Genomic DNA, 18,351 nt, shown 5'->3' on the forward strand with positions numbered 1-18,351 from the left:
AACATTGAGGAATGAAAATAGCCTTTTAACCTAGATATGTCAGTTGATCATTATTGAACTAACTTAGTTAACAAGTCCAAGATATTCTGACTTAATCTAGAATATTTTTCTGCTACTCTTTAAGAGTCATGTGGCTAGTCCCTCTGTCTCCCAAGAGCATTGGCTAGTCTCCTGAGGGTGTTGCCCATTTGTAGCAGTGGTTTCACCAGGTCTGTGACCACTTGCGGCGCGTGTTTTCCCTGCACTATTTTTTTGTATTTTATTATTATTTTTTTTGAGACAGAGTCTCACTCTGTTGCCTAGGCTGGAGTGCAGTGGCGTGATCTCGGCTCACTGCGACCTCCGCCTCCCGGGTTTAAGCAATTCTCCTGCCTCAGCCTCCCAAGTAGCTGGGACTACAGGGGCGTGTCACCACGCCCCGCTAATTTTTAGTATTTTTAGTAGAGATGGGGTTTCACCATGTTAGCCAGGATGGTCTCGATCTACTGACCTCATGATCCGCCCGCCTTGACCTCCCAAAGTGCTGGGGTTACAGGTATGAGCCACTGCACTCGGCCTTTTTTTTTTTTTTTTGAGACAGAGTCTTGCTTACTCTATCGCCCAGCACAGTGGTGCGATCTCTGCCCACCACAACCTCCACTGCCTGGGTTCAAGCAATTCTCCTGAGTAGCTGGGATTACAGGCACCCCACCCAGCTAATTTTTGTATTTTTAGTAGAGGCGTGGTTTCCCCATGTTGGCCAACTCCTGACCTTAAGTGATTACCCGCCTCAGCCTCCCAAAGTGCTGAGCCAACACACCCTGCCATTGTTGTATTTTTAATAGAGTCGGGTGGGGTTTTGCCCAGTTGGCCAGGCTGGTCTCTAACTCCTGACGTCAAGTAAGCCACCCGCCTCAGCCTCCCAAAATGCTGGGATTACAGGCGTGAGCCACCACGCCCAGCCCTCCCTGCACTCTTAAGCATGATTATCTGCCTGCTGTTTGCTTTGCACAGCCAATCCTAGGCCTGGTCCAATAGATCCTTTAGTACATGGCCTGAAGTCCATGACAGGCCTCCCCACTGGTTTACCAAAGGCATGGCCAAATTTTTTTCTTAACCAAATTAGGCTGACTTTGGCTGTCTCCTGTTCTTTCTGCACCTCCTAATTTCTTCACCAAACCCTCCCACCCCCACCCTTCAGCATCTTTAAGGCTGCCCAGAGATACTCAGTGAAGCCAGTAACACTCCAACGTGAGCTTAAAGGGCCAAAATTGTTTGCCTTCTCATACAGACATTCACAAAGTTGGTTATGTTTCAAATATTTTGAGCCTATCCACTAAAAACTGGTCTTTGGCAAATTCTCTCAAACTAAGTTCATACCAATAAAACTGGTATGAACAGGCTGGGTGCGGTGGCTCATGCCTGTAATCCTGACACTTCGGGAGGCTGAAGTGAGTGGATCACGATGTCAGGAGTTGGAGATCAGCCTGACCATCATGGTGAAACCCTGTCTCTACTAAAAATACAAAAATTAGCTGGGTGTGGTGGCACGCGCTTGTAGTCCCAGCTACTCGGGAGGCTGAGGCAGGAGAATCTCTTGAACCCGAAAGGCAGAGGTTGCGGTGAGCCGAGATGGCACCGTTGCACTCCAGCCTGGGCGACAGAACAAGACTCTGTCTCAAAAAAAAAAAAGTATGAATAAGTTCATACCAATAATACCTGTCTTGCTGGGTGGTTATAAAAGAGAATTATGTCCAGTACCTAACCCAGTGCCTGGCAAAGGTACTCAAATCCTGGCGGTGATATTATTAAAGTTTAAAACTTATCCTGGCAAAAAATTCCCTTCGTAAATTTGCCCCAAACTTCTATTCCAGTGCCCCCTTCTCCTCACCCCAAAACACAGTCGCTGATCTTACCATGCCTTTGCAGGCCTCAGTTATTCAGCTTCCTTCTGACCTGGGAACTCTCAACTTTGACTCTTAAGTTCAAATTACAACCATCTTAAAACATAAAGCCAAAACCCCACCCTTACCCCCTCCAGCTACCACATACACTATATTCACAGCCAAATATCTCAAGAAGCTGTTTCCTTACCATTTTTCTTTCTCTGCCAATCTGGCTTCAAAGTACACAGAAACACTAATGTGATGTAGCTACAGTAGGCAAATCCATCCAAAGTAGAATATAGATTACCAGGGACTGAGCAGGAGGGGAGGGGAGTTTCTCTTTGGGATGATAACGTTCTGGAAATGGAAAGTGGTGGTGGTTGCATAACATTGTACATATACCTAATGCCACTGAATTGTACACTTTAAAATGGTTGAGGCCGGGCGTGGTGGCTCACACTTGTAATCCCAGCACTTTGGGAGGCCAAGGCGGGTGGATCACCTAAGATCAGGAGTTTGAGTGGCCTGGCCAACATGGTGAAACCCTATCTCTACTAAAAATACAAAAATTAGCCGGTTGTGGTGGCATGTGCCTATAGTCCCAGCTACTTGGGTGGCTGAGGCAGGAGAATCGCTTGAACCCGGGAGGCGGAGGTTGCAGTAAGCCAAGATCATGCCACTGCACTCCAGCCTGGGTGACAAGAGCAAGACTCCATCTCTAAATAAATAAATAAATAAATAAATAAAATGGTTGAAATGGCAAACTTTAACCAGTTTTTTTTTTTTTAATTTGAGGCTTAAAGTGCACTAACCTTAAGTGTACAGGTTCATAAGTTACTGTTGCTGCTGTGGAAGTGAGCACTACTCTACAAAATCACATCAATTAGTATTGTCCTTTCAAGAATTTCATATAAATGGACTCATAGTATATACTTTTTTTGAGAGAGAGAGAGGGTTTCTGTCATCCAGGCTGGAATGCAGTGGTGCCATCTTGGCTCACTGCAGCCTTGACCTCCTGGGCTCAAGTGATCCTCCTGCCTCAGCCCCCCAAGTAACTGGGACTACAGGCGCACACCACCACACCCAGCTAATTTTTGTATTTTTTGTAGAGATGAGGTCTTGCCATATTGCCCAGGCTGTTCTCAAACACCTCAGCTCATACGATCCGCCTGCCTCGGCCTCCCAAGGCGCTGGGATTACAGGCTTGAGCCACCAAGCCCAGCTCCCTTTTTTTTTTTTTTAAGAGACGGACCAAGGCCAGAGTATAGCTTTAGGCCAGAAGTTCTTGACCAGCCTGGGCAACACGGTGATACTCCTGACTCAAAAAAAAAAAAAAAAAAAAAGCATCTTGCTCTGTTGCCCAGGCCGGAGTTCAGAGGCACAATAATAGCTCACTGTAACCTCGAATTTCTGGGCTCAGCCAACTGAGTAGCTAGTACTACAGGTGAATGCTACCACACCTCGCTAATTTTTAAATTTTTGGTAGAGCTGGGGGCTCTCACTATGTTGCCCAGGCTGATCTTGAACTCCTGGCCTCCCAGAGTGCCAGGATTACAGGTTTGAGCCACCGCACCCAGCCGAGTATGTACTCTTATGTTTGGTTTCTTTAGCTCAACATGTCTCTATAATTTGTATTGTTGAATGTATCAGTATTCTCTGGCTAGTGGACATTTGTTTCTCTGTTTAGGCTATTAATAAAACTGCACTGGTTTCTCTTGGATAGATACCCAAGAATAGAACTGCTGAGTCGGAGGGTAAGCAACTCAGTTTTCCAAAATAAATGTACCTGTTTATACCACCACAACAATGTATGAGAGTTGGAGGTTTAGTCAGTCTTTTTTGAAATATATATTTTGGCCAGACACAGTGGCTCATGCCTGTAATCCCAGCACTTTGGAAGACTGGGGCTGGAGGAGTACTTGAGTTCAGGAGTTCAAGACCAGCCTGGGCAACATAGCAAGACCTCTTCTCTACCAAAAATTTTTTTAATTAGCCAGACGCGATGGTGAACACCTGTTGTCCCAGCTACTCTGGAGGCTTAGGTGAGGGTATTGCTTAAGCCAGGGAGAACGAGGCTGCAGTGAGCTGTGAAAGCTCCACTGTGTTGTTGGTGGGCCGGTTCAGGTTCTTGACTTTGGTGCACAAAAGAATTTGAGAGCAAATCCAAAGTAAAAGTGGGCAAAGTAGTTTATTGCAAAGTGAAAGTACACTCTTGATAGCTGGGCCAGAGAGGGCTACTTGAGAATGAGACAGCCCCATCCTACACTGGGGAAATCACCTTTATGAGAAGCTTATATAATTATTCATTAAACGGTGGGAATGAGTGTTGCTGTTAAGCATGTTGTGGAAGGTCTTCTGGATGAGCACACACTATTGCTATACATGCCAGTATATACATTGCATGTCTCATTAGCATTGTAATTCTCCATCCCGGGGTGTGTTTTTACTGTTAAAATGAGTATAGGTCAACCTAAAGACACTGACCAAGGGTTTCTGTGCCTGTGCAAGCTCGAGGATTTTTCCCCTTTTACTCTTTTTCCTCCTTGCAGCAGGATGTTCTGACCACGAGTTCCTGATGCGGGTTGTGCAGCGTTGAGCTGTTCTCTCCGTCTGTTTGGCAAGTATCTTGTTCCGCTTTAAGTGAGGCTGTGACCATCCTACCTGATCTATCTCAACTGCATTCCAGCCTAGGCTACAGAGTGACACCCTGTCTCGAAAGAAAGTAATAATTTATATATTTGGGGATAATTTTAGATTTATGGAAAAGTTGCAAAGATAGTCCAGAGAATTCCCATATACCCCTTTCCCAGCTTCCCCTAATGTTAACATCTCACAATACCATGGCACATTTGTCAAAACTAAGAAACCAGCATCAGTAGATCATTATTAACTAAACCGTGGTCTTTATTTGGATTTCATTGGTCTGTCTACTAATGTAGTTTTTCTGTTTTAGGATCTCGTCCAGGATGCCATATTGTATTTTGTCATTAGTTATTATGTCTCCTTAGTCTTCCCTGGTCAATGACAGTTTCTCAATCTGTTTCTGTTTTTCATGACCTTGACAGTTTCAAGGAGTAGCGGTCAGATATTTTGTAGAATATCCCTCAATTTGGATTTGTGATTTTTTTTTTTTTTTGGATGATTAGACTGTGGTTATGTGTTTTAGGGAAGAATACCACATATGTAAAGTGTACTCAATGCATCATATTGAGAGGTGAAGCCAGCAGGACTTCTGGGTCGGGTGGGGACTTGGAGAACTTTTCTGTCTTACAAGAGGATTTTAAAACGCACCAATCAGTGCTCTGTAGCTAGCTAGAGGTTTGTAAAATGCGCCAATCAGCACCTTGCAAAATGGGCCAATCAGCACACAGTAAAATGGACCAATCAGTGCTCTGTAAAATGGATCAATCAGCAGGATCTGGGCGGGGACAAATAAGGGAATAAAAGCTGACCACCCGCCTCCCCCCCCCCCCACCACCACCCCCTAACCCCAGCCAGCAGCGTCAATCAGCTTGGCTCCCCATCCAGGTTGTGGAAGCTTTGTTCCTTTGCTCTTCACAATAAATCTTGCTGCTGCTCACTCTTTGGTTCCATGCCACCTTTAAGAGCTGTAATACCACGAAGGTCTACAGCTTCATTTTTAAAGTCAGCGACACCAAGAACCCACCAGAAGGAACCAACTCCGTACACAATATTACAGGTATATAATATCAACTTGACTTGTTGCTAGTGATATTAACTTTGATCACTTGGTTAAGGCAGTGTTAGCTGGGTTTCTCCACTGTAAACTTACTATTATACTCCTTCCATACTCTCTTTAGAAGTCATCACTAATTCCAGCCCACTCTCAAGGGGTGTGAGAACTATCTACCTGTCTATATTGTGTGGAATTCTTCTGTAAGGAGAATTTCTTCCTTCTCCCTCCCATTTATTTATAACAATATGAACATGTTTGGTTTTTTCTGTTCTTTTTTTTTTTTTTTTTAAGACAGTCTTGCTCTGTGGCCCAGGCTGGAGTACAGTGTTGCGATCTTGGTTCACTGCCACTTCGCCTCCCAGGTTCAAATGATTCTCCTGCCTCAGCCTCCTGAGTAGCTGGGACTACAGGTGCACACTACCTTGCCTGGCTAATTTTTGTATTTTTGCAAAAATGAGGTCTCATCAAGTTGACCAGGCTGGTCTCAAACTCCTGACCTTAGGTGATCCGCCCACCTTGGCCTTCCAAAGTGCTGGAATTACGGATGTAATTATATACCACACCTGGCCTGTATGAACATGTTTTTACTTTGTTTTTTCAACTTTTATGTTCAGGGGTACATGTGCAGTTTCCTTACATAGGTAAACTGCCTGTCACCCAGGTGACAAGCATGGAACCCGATAGGTAGTTTTCTGATCCTCACTCTCCACCCACTCTCCACCCTTGAGTAGGCCCCAGTGTCTGTTGTTCCCTTCTTTGTGTCTGTGTGTACTCAATGTACTCAACTCCCACTTATAGGAGAGAACATACAGTATTTTATGTTTTTACTTTGATTGGTTCAATTTTTACCTTACTTTGTTGCTCAAAGCTTTATTGTTCACCTTTCATATTAAGGTTTATTATCTACCTCTAATCTTTTGTATCGTATGAAATCGGAGTCTTGCTCTGTCGCCCAGGCTGGAGTGCAGTGGTGCAATCTTGGCTCACTGCAAGCTCCTCCTCCCGGGTTCACGCCATTCTCCTGCCTCAGCTTCCCAAGTAGCTGGGACTACAGGCGCCCGCCACCACACCTGACTAATTTTTTGTATTTTTAGTAGAGACGGGGTTTCATCGTGTTAGCCAGGATGGTCTCGATCTCCTGACCTCGTGATCGGCCCACCTTGGCCTCCCAAAGTGCTGGGATTACAGGCGTGAGCCACCGTGCCTAGCCTTCTTTTGTAATGTTTCTTGTAAGATTTTTGGTATCAGGATTATATTGGCCTCATAAAATGAGTTGAAATAATAAGTTTGGTATTATTTCTTTTTTTTTTTTTTTTTTTGAGACGGAGTCTCGCTCTGTCGCCCAGGCTGGAGTGCAGTGGTGCAATCTTGGCTCACTGCAAGTTCCACCTCCCGGGTTCACGGCATTCTCCCACCTCAGCCTCCCGAGTAGCTGGGACCACAGGCGCCCGCCACCACCCCCGGCTAATTTTTTTTGTTTGTCTGTTTTTGTATTTTTAGTAGAGACGGGGTTTCACCATTCACAGGATGGTCTCAATCTCCTGACCTTGTGATCTGCCCGCCTCGGCCTCCCAAAGTGATGGGATTACAGGCTGAGCCACCGGGTATTATTTCTTATTTATTCTCTCTTAGGTTTATACCCATATTTTTTTTTCTTTTTCTTTTTTTTTTTTTTTTTTTTTTTGTTTGAGACGGAGTCTTGCTCTGTCGCCCAGGCTGGAGTGATGTGGCATGATCTCCGCGCTCACTGCAACCTCTGCCTCCCAGGTTCAAGCGATTCTACTGCCTCAGCCTCCCGTGTAGCTGGGATTATAGTCTCCCGCCACCATGCCCGGCTAATTTTTTGTATTTTTAGTAGAGATGGGGTTTCACTATGTTGGCCAGGCTGGTCTTGAACTCCTGACCTCATGATCCTCCCACCTCGGCCTCCCAAAGTGCTGGGATTACAGGCATGAGCCACTGCACCCGGCCTATACCCATATTTCTTACTTAAGGATTTGGAAGAATTCATTAGTGAAGTCATTTAGGCTTGGAGTTTTCTTCACGGAAAATTTTTCATTGTGGATTTCAATTTATTTAGTAGATATACGACTATTAAGATTTTCTATTATGTCAGTTTGTGTCAGTTTGATTTGTCTGTTTCATCTACATTATCAAATGTATTAGCACAAATTGCTCAAAATATCCTTATCTTTTTCATATGTGTAGGATTTGAGAGCTGTCCCCTTTTTAATTCTTGATATCAGACATTTGCAATTTCTCTTTTTTTCTTGATAAGTCTTGCTAGCGGTTTATCAATGTTTAAAATCTTTTTTTTAATTTTAGGAGATAGGGTCTTGCTATGTTGCCCAGACTAGACTCCAACCCCTGGGCTCAAGCAATCCTACTGCATTGGCCACCTGAGTAGCTGGGATTACAGGTATGTACCACAGCACCCAGTTTAATTTTGTTAATCTTTTTATTTATTTTTTGTTTTTAATTTTTTTTAGAGACAGGGTTTTGTTCTGTTGCCTAGACTGGAGTACAGTGGCCTGATCATTACACACTGTGACCTCAAACTCCTGGGTTCAAACCATCTTCCTGTCTCAGTCTCTCAAGAAGCTGAGACTACAAGCACAACCCACCACCACTGGCTAATTTTTAAAATTTTTTGTAGAGACCAGTCTTATTGTGTTGCTCAGGCTGGTCTCGAACTCCTGACCTCAAGTGATCCTACTGCCTCAGCCTCCCAGAATGTTGGAATTACAGGCGTGAGCCACCATGCCTGGCCCACATTACCTCTTAAGATGACTCAAAAGCACTTCAAACATAATTGTGCCCAAAACAAGCTCAAAGTCTTTCCTCTCAGACCTGATTCTTTTCCAGTGAACCTACACATTTATTGTAGGTTTGAGTTAAGAAAAGTGCCAACAGTGCAACACATAAATAGGCAAAGGACATGATCTGACAGTCCACAGAAAAATAAGGGCTTTCGGTATGAAAAAATCCTCCACCTCATTCATAAGAAGAAAAACTAAGTTGTATCTATACAATGGAATAGTCTTTAAAAAAAGAAAAAAGAGGATGCTCTTAACATAGTGATATGCCAAGATCTCCAAGATACATTGTTAAGTGTAAGAAGAATATATATTCATAATTGCTTGTATTTACATAAAACACTGGAATATTCAAGAAACTAATAAAGGTGGGCTGCTACAGTGGCTCATGCCTGTAATCCAAGCAGTTTGGGAGGCCAAGGCAGGAGGATTGCTTGAGGCCAGGAATTTGAGACCAGCCTGGGTAACATAGTGAGACCCTCATCTCTACAATATACATACATATATATATGTGTATGTATATGTGTATAGATATATATATTAGGCCGGTGACATGTGCCTGTAGTCCCATCTACTTGGCAGGCTGAGGCCAGAGGATTGCTTGAGTCCAGTCATGGCAGTAAGCCATGATTGTGCCACTGTACTCCAGCCTAGGTGACAGAGATCCAGTCTCAAAAAAAAAAAAAAAAATTAATTTCAACCTGATTTAAAAAAAAAAAAGCAGCCAGGCACGGTGGCTCACGCTGTAATCCCAGCACTTTGGGAGGCCAAAGTGGGCGGATCATGAGGTCAGGAGATCGAGATCATCCTGGCTAACATGGTGAAACCCCGTCTCTACTAAAAGTACAAAAAATTAGCCGGGCGTGGTGGCAGGCACCTGTAGTCCCAGCTACTCGGGAGGTTGAGGCAGGAGAATGGCGTGAACCTGGGAGGCGGAGCTGGCAGTGAGTCGAGATGGCGCCACCGCACTCCAGCCTGGGCGACAGAGCGAGACTCCGTCTCAAACAACAACAACAACAAAAAAGCAGTGCTATGATCGGGTGTTAACTTCTCAGTAGGACTTCAAATTATGGTGAGGGGGTGAGTTAGAAGCTGAGGAATGGGTGCAGGAAAGTTGGATGTGGTATGAATGATCTAAAAATGAGAGCAATGTGCCAAGTACTGTGCTGAATCATTAAGTATGCAATCTCCTTTATTCCTCATAATAGCCTTAAAGTTGGTTGGTATCGTTTTCGTTTTAAAGATGATGAAACAGCGACTGAAAAGATGTAAGAAACTTGCCGAAAATCCCACAGCTATGTAGTGGGATTGCATAGACTCCTGGACTCAGTGTACCAACCTGTGATGAGTTGTTCAAGAGCATTGACTTGGCTGGGTTCCGTGGCTCATGCCTATAATCCTAGCACTTTGGGAGGCCAAGACAGGAGGATCACACGAGCCCAGGAGTTCAAGATCAGCTTGGGCAACATAGTGAGACCGCTCACCTCCACCCCGGCCCCATCTCTAATTAATTAATTAAATTTAAAAAATAAAGAACATTGACACAACATGGAGGAGGAAAATAGACCAAGTGGGGAGGGGATAGAGAATTCCTTGGGCTCTCCTCTTTCCCCTCACCACTCTTCCTTTCCCTGTGTCCCGAACCCGTGTTTCTAAGTCCTGACTGCTATTCTTATGGTGTATTAAATATATATTATTTACTATTTAATACATCTTTTGTTGTTGTTTGTTTTCTCAAATTTTTTGTGGAGACAAGTCCTCCCTATGTTTCACAGGATGGTCTTGGACTCCTGGCCTCGAGTGATCTTCCCACCTAAGCTCCCAAAGTCCTAGGATTACAGGCATGAGCCGCCATGCCCAGCCTATTTAATACATCTTATTTAATATATAGTATAATACGTAAATATGTACTATTTAATATTTAACACATATTAAATACAAATGGTCCCCAACTTACAATAGTTCAACTTAAGATTTTTCAACTTTATGATGGTGTGAAAGTGATAGACATTCAATAGAAACTGTACAATATTCAATAAATGATATCTAACACTGTCTTATAAAATATGCTTTGTGTTACATGATTGTGCCCAGTTATAAGCTATTATAAGTGTTCTAAGTACATTTAAGGTCCACTAGTCTAAGCTATGATGTTTGGTAGGTTAGGTGTTTTTTTTGTTTTTTGTTTTGAGACGGAGTTTCGCTCTTGTTGCCCAGGCCGGAGTGCAATGGCACGATCTCAGCTCACCGCAACTTTCACCTCCCGGGTTCAAGCGATTCTCCTGCCTCAACCTCCTGAGTAGCTGGGATTACAGTCATGCGCCACAACGCCCAGCTAATTTTTGTATTTGTAGTAGAGACAGGATTTCTCCATGTTGGCCAGGCTGGTCTAAAACTCTCGGCCTCAGGTGACTCGCCCGCCTCGGCCTCCCAAAGTACTGGGATTACAGGCGTGAGCCATCATGCCCGGCCTAAGTGTATTTTTAAAGTGCATTTTTGACTTACGATATTTTCCATTTATGATGGGTTTATCGAGAAGTAACCCCACTGTAAATCGAGGGGCATCTCCAATCTAGAAAGCAGCTACTCCTTAATAACCCCTTTCCCATAAAACATGAATCTAAATCTACAAACCTTGTTATATAATAAAGCAAGATGTACTCAGTTATAATCAGTGTGCACATTAGAGCAAGCACTACTTTTCCGATCTTAATTATTCCAGAGATGCTTGACCAATTTACTGGGCACGTGGGCAGTTTTCTGATTGCTGTTTCCACACTCTGCCTTCCCACAGAGAGATTTCCGCAGTTAGAGGCTGCTATTTCAACGCAGGGAGATAAAAAGAAAAAAACACTTGCTCTTCTACCCCCCTAAAAACACTCATCCTAGGCAGCACGCCAGCATTTCCAGCGCTGGGGGCAGGGCCACTCGGCCTGCGGCTGTTGCACTAGCTGGAAGCTGGCAGGCGATCACGGTTGATTGGCTCGGGTGCGGTCCAAGGGCAGCACCGCCCTCGGCGGGCCGCCTAAGGTGATTGGCTGCTGCAGACCCACCCTCTCGCCGGTTTGCAAGGCTGCGAAGCCTGGATTGGTGGAGCTAAGAGCTGGCTCAGTTGCAGCGCTGGCTCTTCGTGCAGGGCAGAGATGGCGACTGCGACTCGGCTGCTGGGGTGGCGTGTGGCGAGCTGGAGGATGCGGCCGCCGCCTGCCGGCTTCGTTTCCCAGCGGGCCCACTCGCTTTTGCCCGTGGACGATGCAATCAACGGGCTAAGCGAGGAGCAGAGGCAGGTGAGGAGACTGACACCCTTCCTGGCCCCAAGGCCTCCTTCCTGCCTGGTCCCCATCGGCCCAGCGCCCACCCAGCCTTGGCTTTTGCCCGTGGGCCGTTGGGAGCGCCAGCGCGGGGGCGGGACGCGGGGCCTCCGACCTCGGGCCCAGTCCTCTGACCTCAGCCTTACGTCTGTGGAGTGAAGATTTGAGACCGTGGGACAGCACTGCTGGAAGTAGAGAGGAGGAGTCGAGGCTGGGAGAGCTCCTGGGAGACTGATGGTGTTTTGGTGGAGGATTAGCCAGGCTACCTACCGCTTGTGGCACAAGGGCCCTCAATCTGTATGTAGGTCACTTACACCTGAACAGTCTGAGGTATGCTTCTCACACCTGGGTGATCATCGTAATCACCAGGGAGTCTTTTTTGTGTAAACAGTTTGGGGGTTTTAAAAAGCCACAGTGAGCTCTCCTGTCGCTCTTCAGCCCATTAGGTCAAAACACAAAAGTTGAACAAGTACTTGAAAGAAGTAGTTGGAGGCCAGGCGCCGTGGCTCACACCTGTAATCCTAGCACCTTGGGAGGCCGAGGTGGGAGGATTGTTTGAGCTCAGGGGTTTGAGATCAGCCTGAGCAACATAGCCAGACCCCCATCTCATAAAAAATAGAAAAGAAGACAAAGAAGTATTTACAAATGGAGCAGAACCAGAGTCCTTCCTGAGGCTTCACTTGGAAGCTGGATGGAGTTAGCAGAGGTATGAGCCTCCCAGCAACTCCGTAGTTTATGTTTATATCCAGCGAGCGCTCAGAGCTTCTGTGAACCACCTCAGGCGGAAAGGGTTCAATCCCTGTTCTCAAGCTTTCCTGGCAAGAGGAGTTTCTTTTCTTTTTTTTTTTTGAGACGGAGTTTCACTCTTGTTGCCCAGGCTGGAGTGTAATGGCGTGATCTCCGCTCACCACAACGTCCGCCTCCCGGGTTCAAGTGATTCTCCTGCCTCAGCCTCCCAGGTAGCTGGGATTACAGGCATGCACCACCACGCCTGGCTAATTTTGTATTTTTAGTAGAGACAGAGTTTCTCCATGTTGGTCAGGCTGGTCTCAAACTCCCAACCTCAGGTGATCCTTCTGCCTCGGCCTCCCAAAGTGCTGGGATTACAGGCATGAGCCACCATGCCCAGCCGCCAAGAGGAGTTTCTAATCTCTTTGGGTAATCAGACCCAAAGGTTAAGGGGCTTCAAAGAGCCTGATAACTGTTGAGATCTGGAGGCTGCCTGGAATGCAGCTGGAGCACAGAGGGTGAGAGGTGGGAAGGTGATGGGGAAGCTAGGAGAGTCAGCTGGGGTCAGCTCCTGCAGGGCCTAGTATGCCTGGGTGAGAAGCTTGTGTTTTATTCTAAGTACAGTGGAAACCAATGGAATGATTTTTACATAGGGTGTGACGTTTTAAAAATCACCATCAAGCTGTCTAGGCTGAAGACCTTAAGAAAGAGGGGTGAAGATCATCTCTGAGGAGGCATAAACTACTGAGGCCTCTCAGTTTCAGTCTGATGCTGTTTGGGGAAGTTACTTGTGGCCTTTTCTCTTGAATGTGCCTGGGTAGTGGAGATGCTGTCTGCAGTGGCATCTGTTTACCTCTCTCCTATTAGCTTCGTCAGACCATGGCTAAGTTCCTTCAGGAGCACCTGGCCCCCAAGGCCCAGGAGATTGATCGCAGCAATGAGTTCAAGAACCTGCGAGTGAGTTGGGTGGCCCGGGCAGTGGGGGGCAGTCAGGGAGTGGGGCTGAGCTGCACTGCTGCCTGGAAGAGCTCACACAGTTTTCTGGTAAATGAAGCCTCTAAGCCTAAGCCTAAGAATGCAGCCCCTCTCTCTGAAGTGTTTGGGTCTCATTGTTCCAGCCACATGTGACTGGCTGCCTTCCCCTCAACACTCATTCCACTCCACTCCATTCTGTTGGCAGGAATTTTGGAAGCAGCTGGGGAACCTGGGCGTATTGGGCATCACAGCCCCTGGTGAGTATAGTGTCTTTCCCTAAAAAGAACTTTTCTTATGTGCCCTTTAAGACAGTTCCCAAAAGAAGCAGGAAGGGAAGGGAAAGATTGTGCTTAAAGAAACCCAGAACTGCATCTTTTGGACCTGTGAAAGCACCCATTGATTGTCAGCCCAGAGAACAGGACACTCTTCTAATTTATTAGACAGTGATGTGGAGAAGGCAGAGGGATTAATTAGGTCATTGTGGCTCACTTGGATCAGGATCAGTCCAACTCTTGAACTCTGCATACTTAATAGGCTCACCCAGGTGATTTGGGAAGTTTAGAAAACTCTGGGTCAAGTGGTTGTCTTCATAGTACCTCAGTCTTACTGCCTCCCCTAATCCCTATAAGCTTTGTCCTACCAGTGGCCTCTCGGCAGGAACACTCTGGGCAGGTGTGTCCCAGCAGGGACTGCCTGTGTCCTCTTCTGCTTAAACCTTGGAGCTCATTTGGGAGCAGATGGCAGGGGGAGTAGGGTGGCGGCTGGGCAGGGGAGAGAGATGTCTATCTGGGCTTCCAGGTGAGGTGGCCAGATGATGTGTTTAATAGGCTGTCCGGAGGGAGAAGGCAGGGAGCTGGCAGGCTCTGGTTTGGATATTATTAACCTCTGAAAGAGGCCCAGACTGGCTTGCAGTGCCCGGTAAAGAGATGAGCCTAGGCCAGGCGCAGTTGCTCACACCTGTAATCCCAGCACTTTGGGAGGCCGAGGCAGGTGGATCACCTGAGGTCGTGAGCTCGAGACCAGCCTGACCAACATGGAGAAACTCTGTCTCTACTAAAAATACAAAATTAGCTGGGCATGGTGGTACATCCCTGTAATCCCAGCTACTCGGGAGGCTGAGGCAGGAGAATTGCTTGAACCTGGGAGGCGGAGGTTGCAGTGAGCTGAGATCATGCCACTGCACTCCAGCCTGGGCAACCGAGTAAAACTCCGTTTCAAAAAAAAAAAGAAAGCCCAGCCTGCTTGGGCCTGTATTCACTCTGGGCATGAGAGTATGAGTGGAACCCAATATACTTCTCCTTACATCCTAGAAAGTTATATCACCTTTCATAAAATGAAACCATTTGAAGATTAATTGAAACCATCTTAATGTAAAAGCATTGGGGGAAAGGCTGCTGAGTACTCATAAGCAAGACTCTCCTATTGTGTTTTGGGGGTTTATGCACCCCATTCCCTGCAGACAATATGCTTCTGAATCAGATTGTATTTTACGGAAGAAAGAGGCAGTTAGAAATCAGATGAACATGGCCAGGTGTGGTAGTGGGCTCCTATAATCCAAGCGACTCGGGAGGCCAAGGCAGGAGGATCGCTTGAGCCCAGGAGTTCAAGGCTGCAGTAAGCCATGATTACACCATTGCACCCCAGCCTGGATAAGAGAGTGAGAGCCCGCCTCTTGAAAAAAAAAAAGAAAAGAAATCAGATGAAAACTCTTTAAGGGAACCTGAAAAAGAAAGCTGGTTACAAGTTCTGGTTTCTGCATGATGTCATCGTGGCTGTTTCTAATGTCACCTGCCTTCAGGCTTTCCTTCCTGCAGTTGTAGGGGCAGGTCAAGGTTTCCTTAGAGCCTAGGACGAGCCTGACTTATTGGTCAGAGTGAACATGTGTATAGGACCTTGCTAGGCTTGACCCCAGCAGGGCTGGGGGTGGTATCAGGTGTCTCAGCCACTTTGAGTTTGGATCTGCTGCCAAGGAAAAACCGTATATTTTATGAGGAGTTCTGAAATTCTCTGCCAGCATCTCATCTGCCCTCTGCTGCACAGCTCACCTCAAGATTGTCCCTGAGGCTGTGGCTCTCCTGTCCTGTCACCAGTCCTGCTCTTCTTTCTTTTTTTTTTTTTTGACACAGAGTCTCACTCTGTCGCCCAGGCTGGAGTGCAGTGGCGCGATCTTGGCTCTCTGCAAGCTTCACCTCCCGGGTTCACACCATTCTCCTGCCTCAGCCTCCCGAGTAGCTGGGACTACAGGCGCCCGCCACCATGCCCAGCTAATTTTTTGTATTTTTAGTAGAGACAGGGTTTCACCGTGTTAGCCAGGATGGTCTTGATCTCCTGACCTCGTGATCTGCCCGCTTCGGCCTCCCAAAGTGCTGGGATTACAGGCGTGAGCCCCATGCCCGGCCTCCAGTCCTGCTTCTTTTGGGTTCAGCCTTATGCTATAAAATCTCATCTTCCTTAGGCCTTTTGCAGACATATCAGATCCTCTGGCTTTGTATCTGTTCTTGGTACTTTGGACACCACCTCCACCCCAATGCCTTTGTTTTTCTCCAGGCCCTCTTTCTTCATTTATTCATCTGCCTCTGCATTTCTGTAACTTTCTGAGTAGTGGGTGCTCAGGTTGTTCACTTCATCAAGAAGTCTGTCTGGGATAAAGCAGGAGTTGCAATGATTGCCTTCTGAATCACCCCTCAGCTGATTAGCACCAGCAGGCAAAACCAGTCCAGTGAGCTTGTAAGCAGGTCTGTGGTATCAGCTTATTCTTGTTGCTAGAGAGAATTTGGAATAGGTGCTACAAGGTGCTTCCCTTCTGCCATCCAATGTGAGATTCTTAATGAATGTCCCGATTTAATCTGGGCTGCGTTTTCCACTCCCTTGTACCACACCACTCACAGTTCAGTATGGCGGCTCTGGCCTGGGCTACCTGGAGCATGTGCTGGTGATGGAGGAGATATCCCGAGCTTCTGGAGCAGTGGGGCTCAGTTACGGTGCCCACTCCAACCTCTGCATCAACCAGCTTGTACGCAATGGGAATGAGGCCCAGAAAGAGAAGTATCTCCCGAAGGTGAGGAAATGGAAATGTAATACACGCTAATCTCACAGTGCAACCACCAACTATAAGATACCCTCTCCCCTTGGGGGCCAGTCAGACCTGCTTTCTGTAGCATGCTGCCATGAACCAAATGTGGTTAGGAAGGGGCCATGGATTGCTTTAAAATACTTGAGCCAAAAATAATAAAAATAGGACCAGAACCCTTGCATTGAACAACAGACAGACAACATTTGAAGAGAACTCTAAGAAATGGAAGAGTAGGACTAGCTTCCTTTGCAATAGGAATGGAAAAAGGAGAGGCATTTTCAGCCTTGTAGCTATTGGGCTTAGAAGAGACTTCTAGAACTTTACCGATACCCTGGTCTGAGAGAGAAATTTGAAGGGGTGTAATGTGGACAGGAAGAAGCAGTACCAGTGAGCTGCTCTAGGGTACTCCGAGGTTGTAACAAGGCCTGTTGGGGGTTTTCCTTGCAGCTGATCAGTGGTGAGTACATCGGAGCCCTGGCCATGAGTGAGCCCAATGCAGGCTCTGATGTTGTCTCTATGAAGCTCAAAGCGGAAAAGAAAGGTGAGGCCACTTTCAACTTGGGAGCCAAAATGGGCAGAGGTACAGACATTATCAGGGTGAGGGAGCAACAATTGGGGGTGGCCCCTGCTGGGTTTCCAGAACTTTCTCAAAGGTGGACAGCTTCTTGCTCAGCAGAAGGTCTATGGCCTGGCTGAGACAGGCCAAGATGGCTTGAGCAAATAGCCAACATCCTGCCCTTAGGAAATCACTATATCCTGAATGGCAACAAGTTCTGGATCACTAATGGCCCTGATGCTGACGTCCTGATTGTCTATGCCAAGACAGATCTGGCTGCTGTGCCAGCTTCTAGGGGCATCACAGCCTTCATTGTGGAGAAGGTGAGTATAGGTGGGTGCAGGGCCAGGGAGGCTTCTGCCTCCTGACAGTGGTACCAGAGATAGCCCCTTCACTGATCTCAAATGGAATCAGTGTTGTGTGCTCTGCAAGGCCCCCAGAGGTGGGGGTGAGGCAGGAAGCAGACTGCAAGGAGGGTGACCAAAAGTCCAGGAAGTCCAGGGCAGATGGGTCACTTCTGAAGACGGTGGAGCCGTCCTCAGCACCAGGCCACACAAAGAGATCTAGAAAGGGGAGGACTAAAAGGAGGTCAGGACATGACAGTCAGGGTACCATTGGTGGACCTGATGAGTGTGGCCATGGGAGACTGAGGTGTGGGTGGGATGCAAGTGGAGACTGCCCCTGCAACAACCTTGACAACAGAAGCAAGAAGGAAGCAGAGCAGGAGTTCAAATGAAAAGTTAGGAGTTTGGGTTTGTTTTTAGAAATGAGAGAACTGAGCAGATTTTTTGGTCAGAAGGAAAAAAAGGGAAGAAAAAAGAAAATAGAGGGAGAAATTGAAAAGTGTGGGAATGAGTGGGCAGAACACAATGGTGAGTGGGGGCAGAAGAGAGAAGGATGGGTTACAGGTGATGGTGCAGGAACCACCTGCCTAACGATCATAAGGAGGAAGCCAGAGGCCCTGTGAAGGCTGGGGCCACGGGTGGGGGAGTTGACAGAGAGTTTCATGAACGAGTATTGTAAAGGTTTGCGGTACCCTCCATAGAGAGGGGGAAAGTAGCTGTCTAGGGTTGGAGCAGTAGGGACCTGGCTGAGATTGGAAATCTCAAGGTTGTGTGATGCCACCCTCATTACAGGCTGAAGGCAGCATGTGCCAGCACTTTGCTGGGCACTTGCCAAAATGTGCTGCAACCCAGTAGTCCAGGTCAAAGCACAGAGGGCTCAGTTCAGTCCTAGTGGGATCCCTTTGGGTACAGACAGGAGAACAACGGAGAATAAGGGAATTGACCGGGCTGGTGACAGTGTCTTGGAAGTAATGTCCCCTGGGGG

General features: G+C 46.8%; 1 protein-coding gene across 5 annotated transcripts in view; it reads left to right on the forward strand.

The window, feature by feature from the left end:
- Positions 1 to 11,472: 11,472 nt before the first annotated feature.
- Positions 11,473 to 18,351, forward strand: part of IVD (isovaleryl-CoA dehydrogenase) — a 30,666-nt gene continuing 23,787 nt past the window's right edge. For 2 of the 5 annotated variants that reach the window (XM_054450264.2, XM_054450262.2), the window contains exons 1-6: positions 11,474 to 11,665; positions 13,286 to 13,375; positions 13,599 to 13,650; positions 16,282 to 16,451; positions 16,914 to 17,007; positions 17,209 to 17,345. In XM_054450264.2, the coding sequence (XP_054306239.1) occupies positions 11,522 to 11,665; positions 13,286 to 13,375; positions 13,599 to 13,650; positions 16,282 to 16,451; positions 16,914 to 17,007; positions 17,209 to 17,345 (687 nt within the window). In that variant the 5' untranslated portion in view covers positions 11,474 to 11,521. Of the gene's footprint in view, positions 12,020 to 13,285; positions 13,376 to 13,598; positions 13,651 to 16,281; positions 16,452 to 16,913; positions 17,008 to 17,208; positions 17,346 to 18,351 lie in introns of all 5 variants that reach the window. The other 3 variants (XM_054450257.2, XM_054450260.2, XM_054450261.2) reach the window with 3 other exon arrangements.

This window comes from Pongo pygmaeus, chromosome 16 (genome assembly GCF_028885625.2).
Source record: "Pongo pygmaeus isolate AG05252 chromosome 16, NHGRI_mPonPyg2-v2.0_pri, whole genome shotgun sequence".
NCBI lineage: Eukaryota > Metazoa > Chordata > Mammalia > Primates > Hominidae > Pongo > Pongo pygmaeus.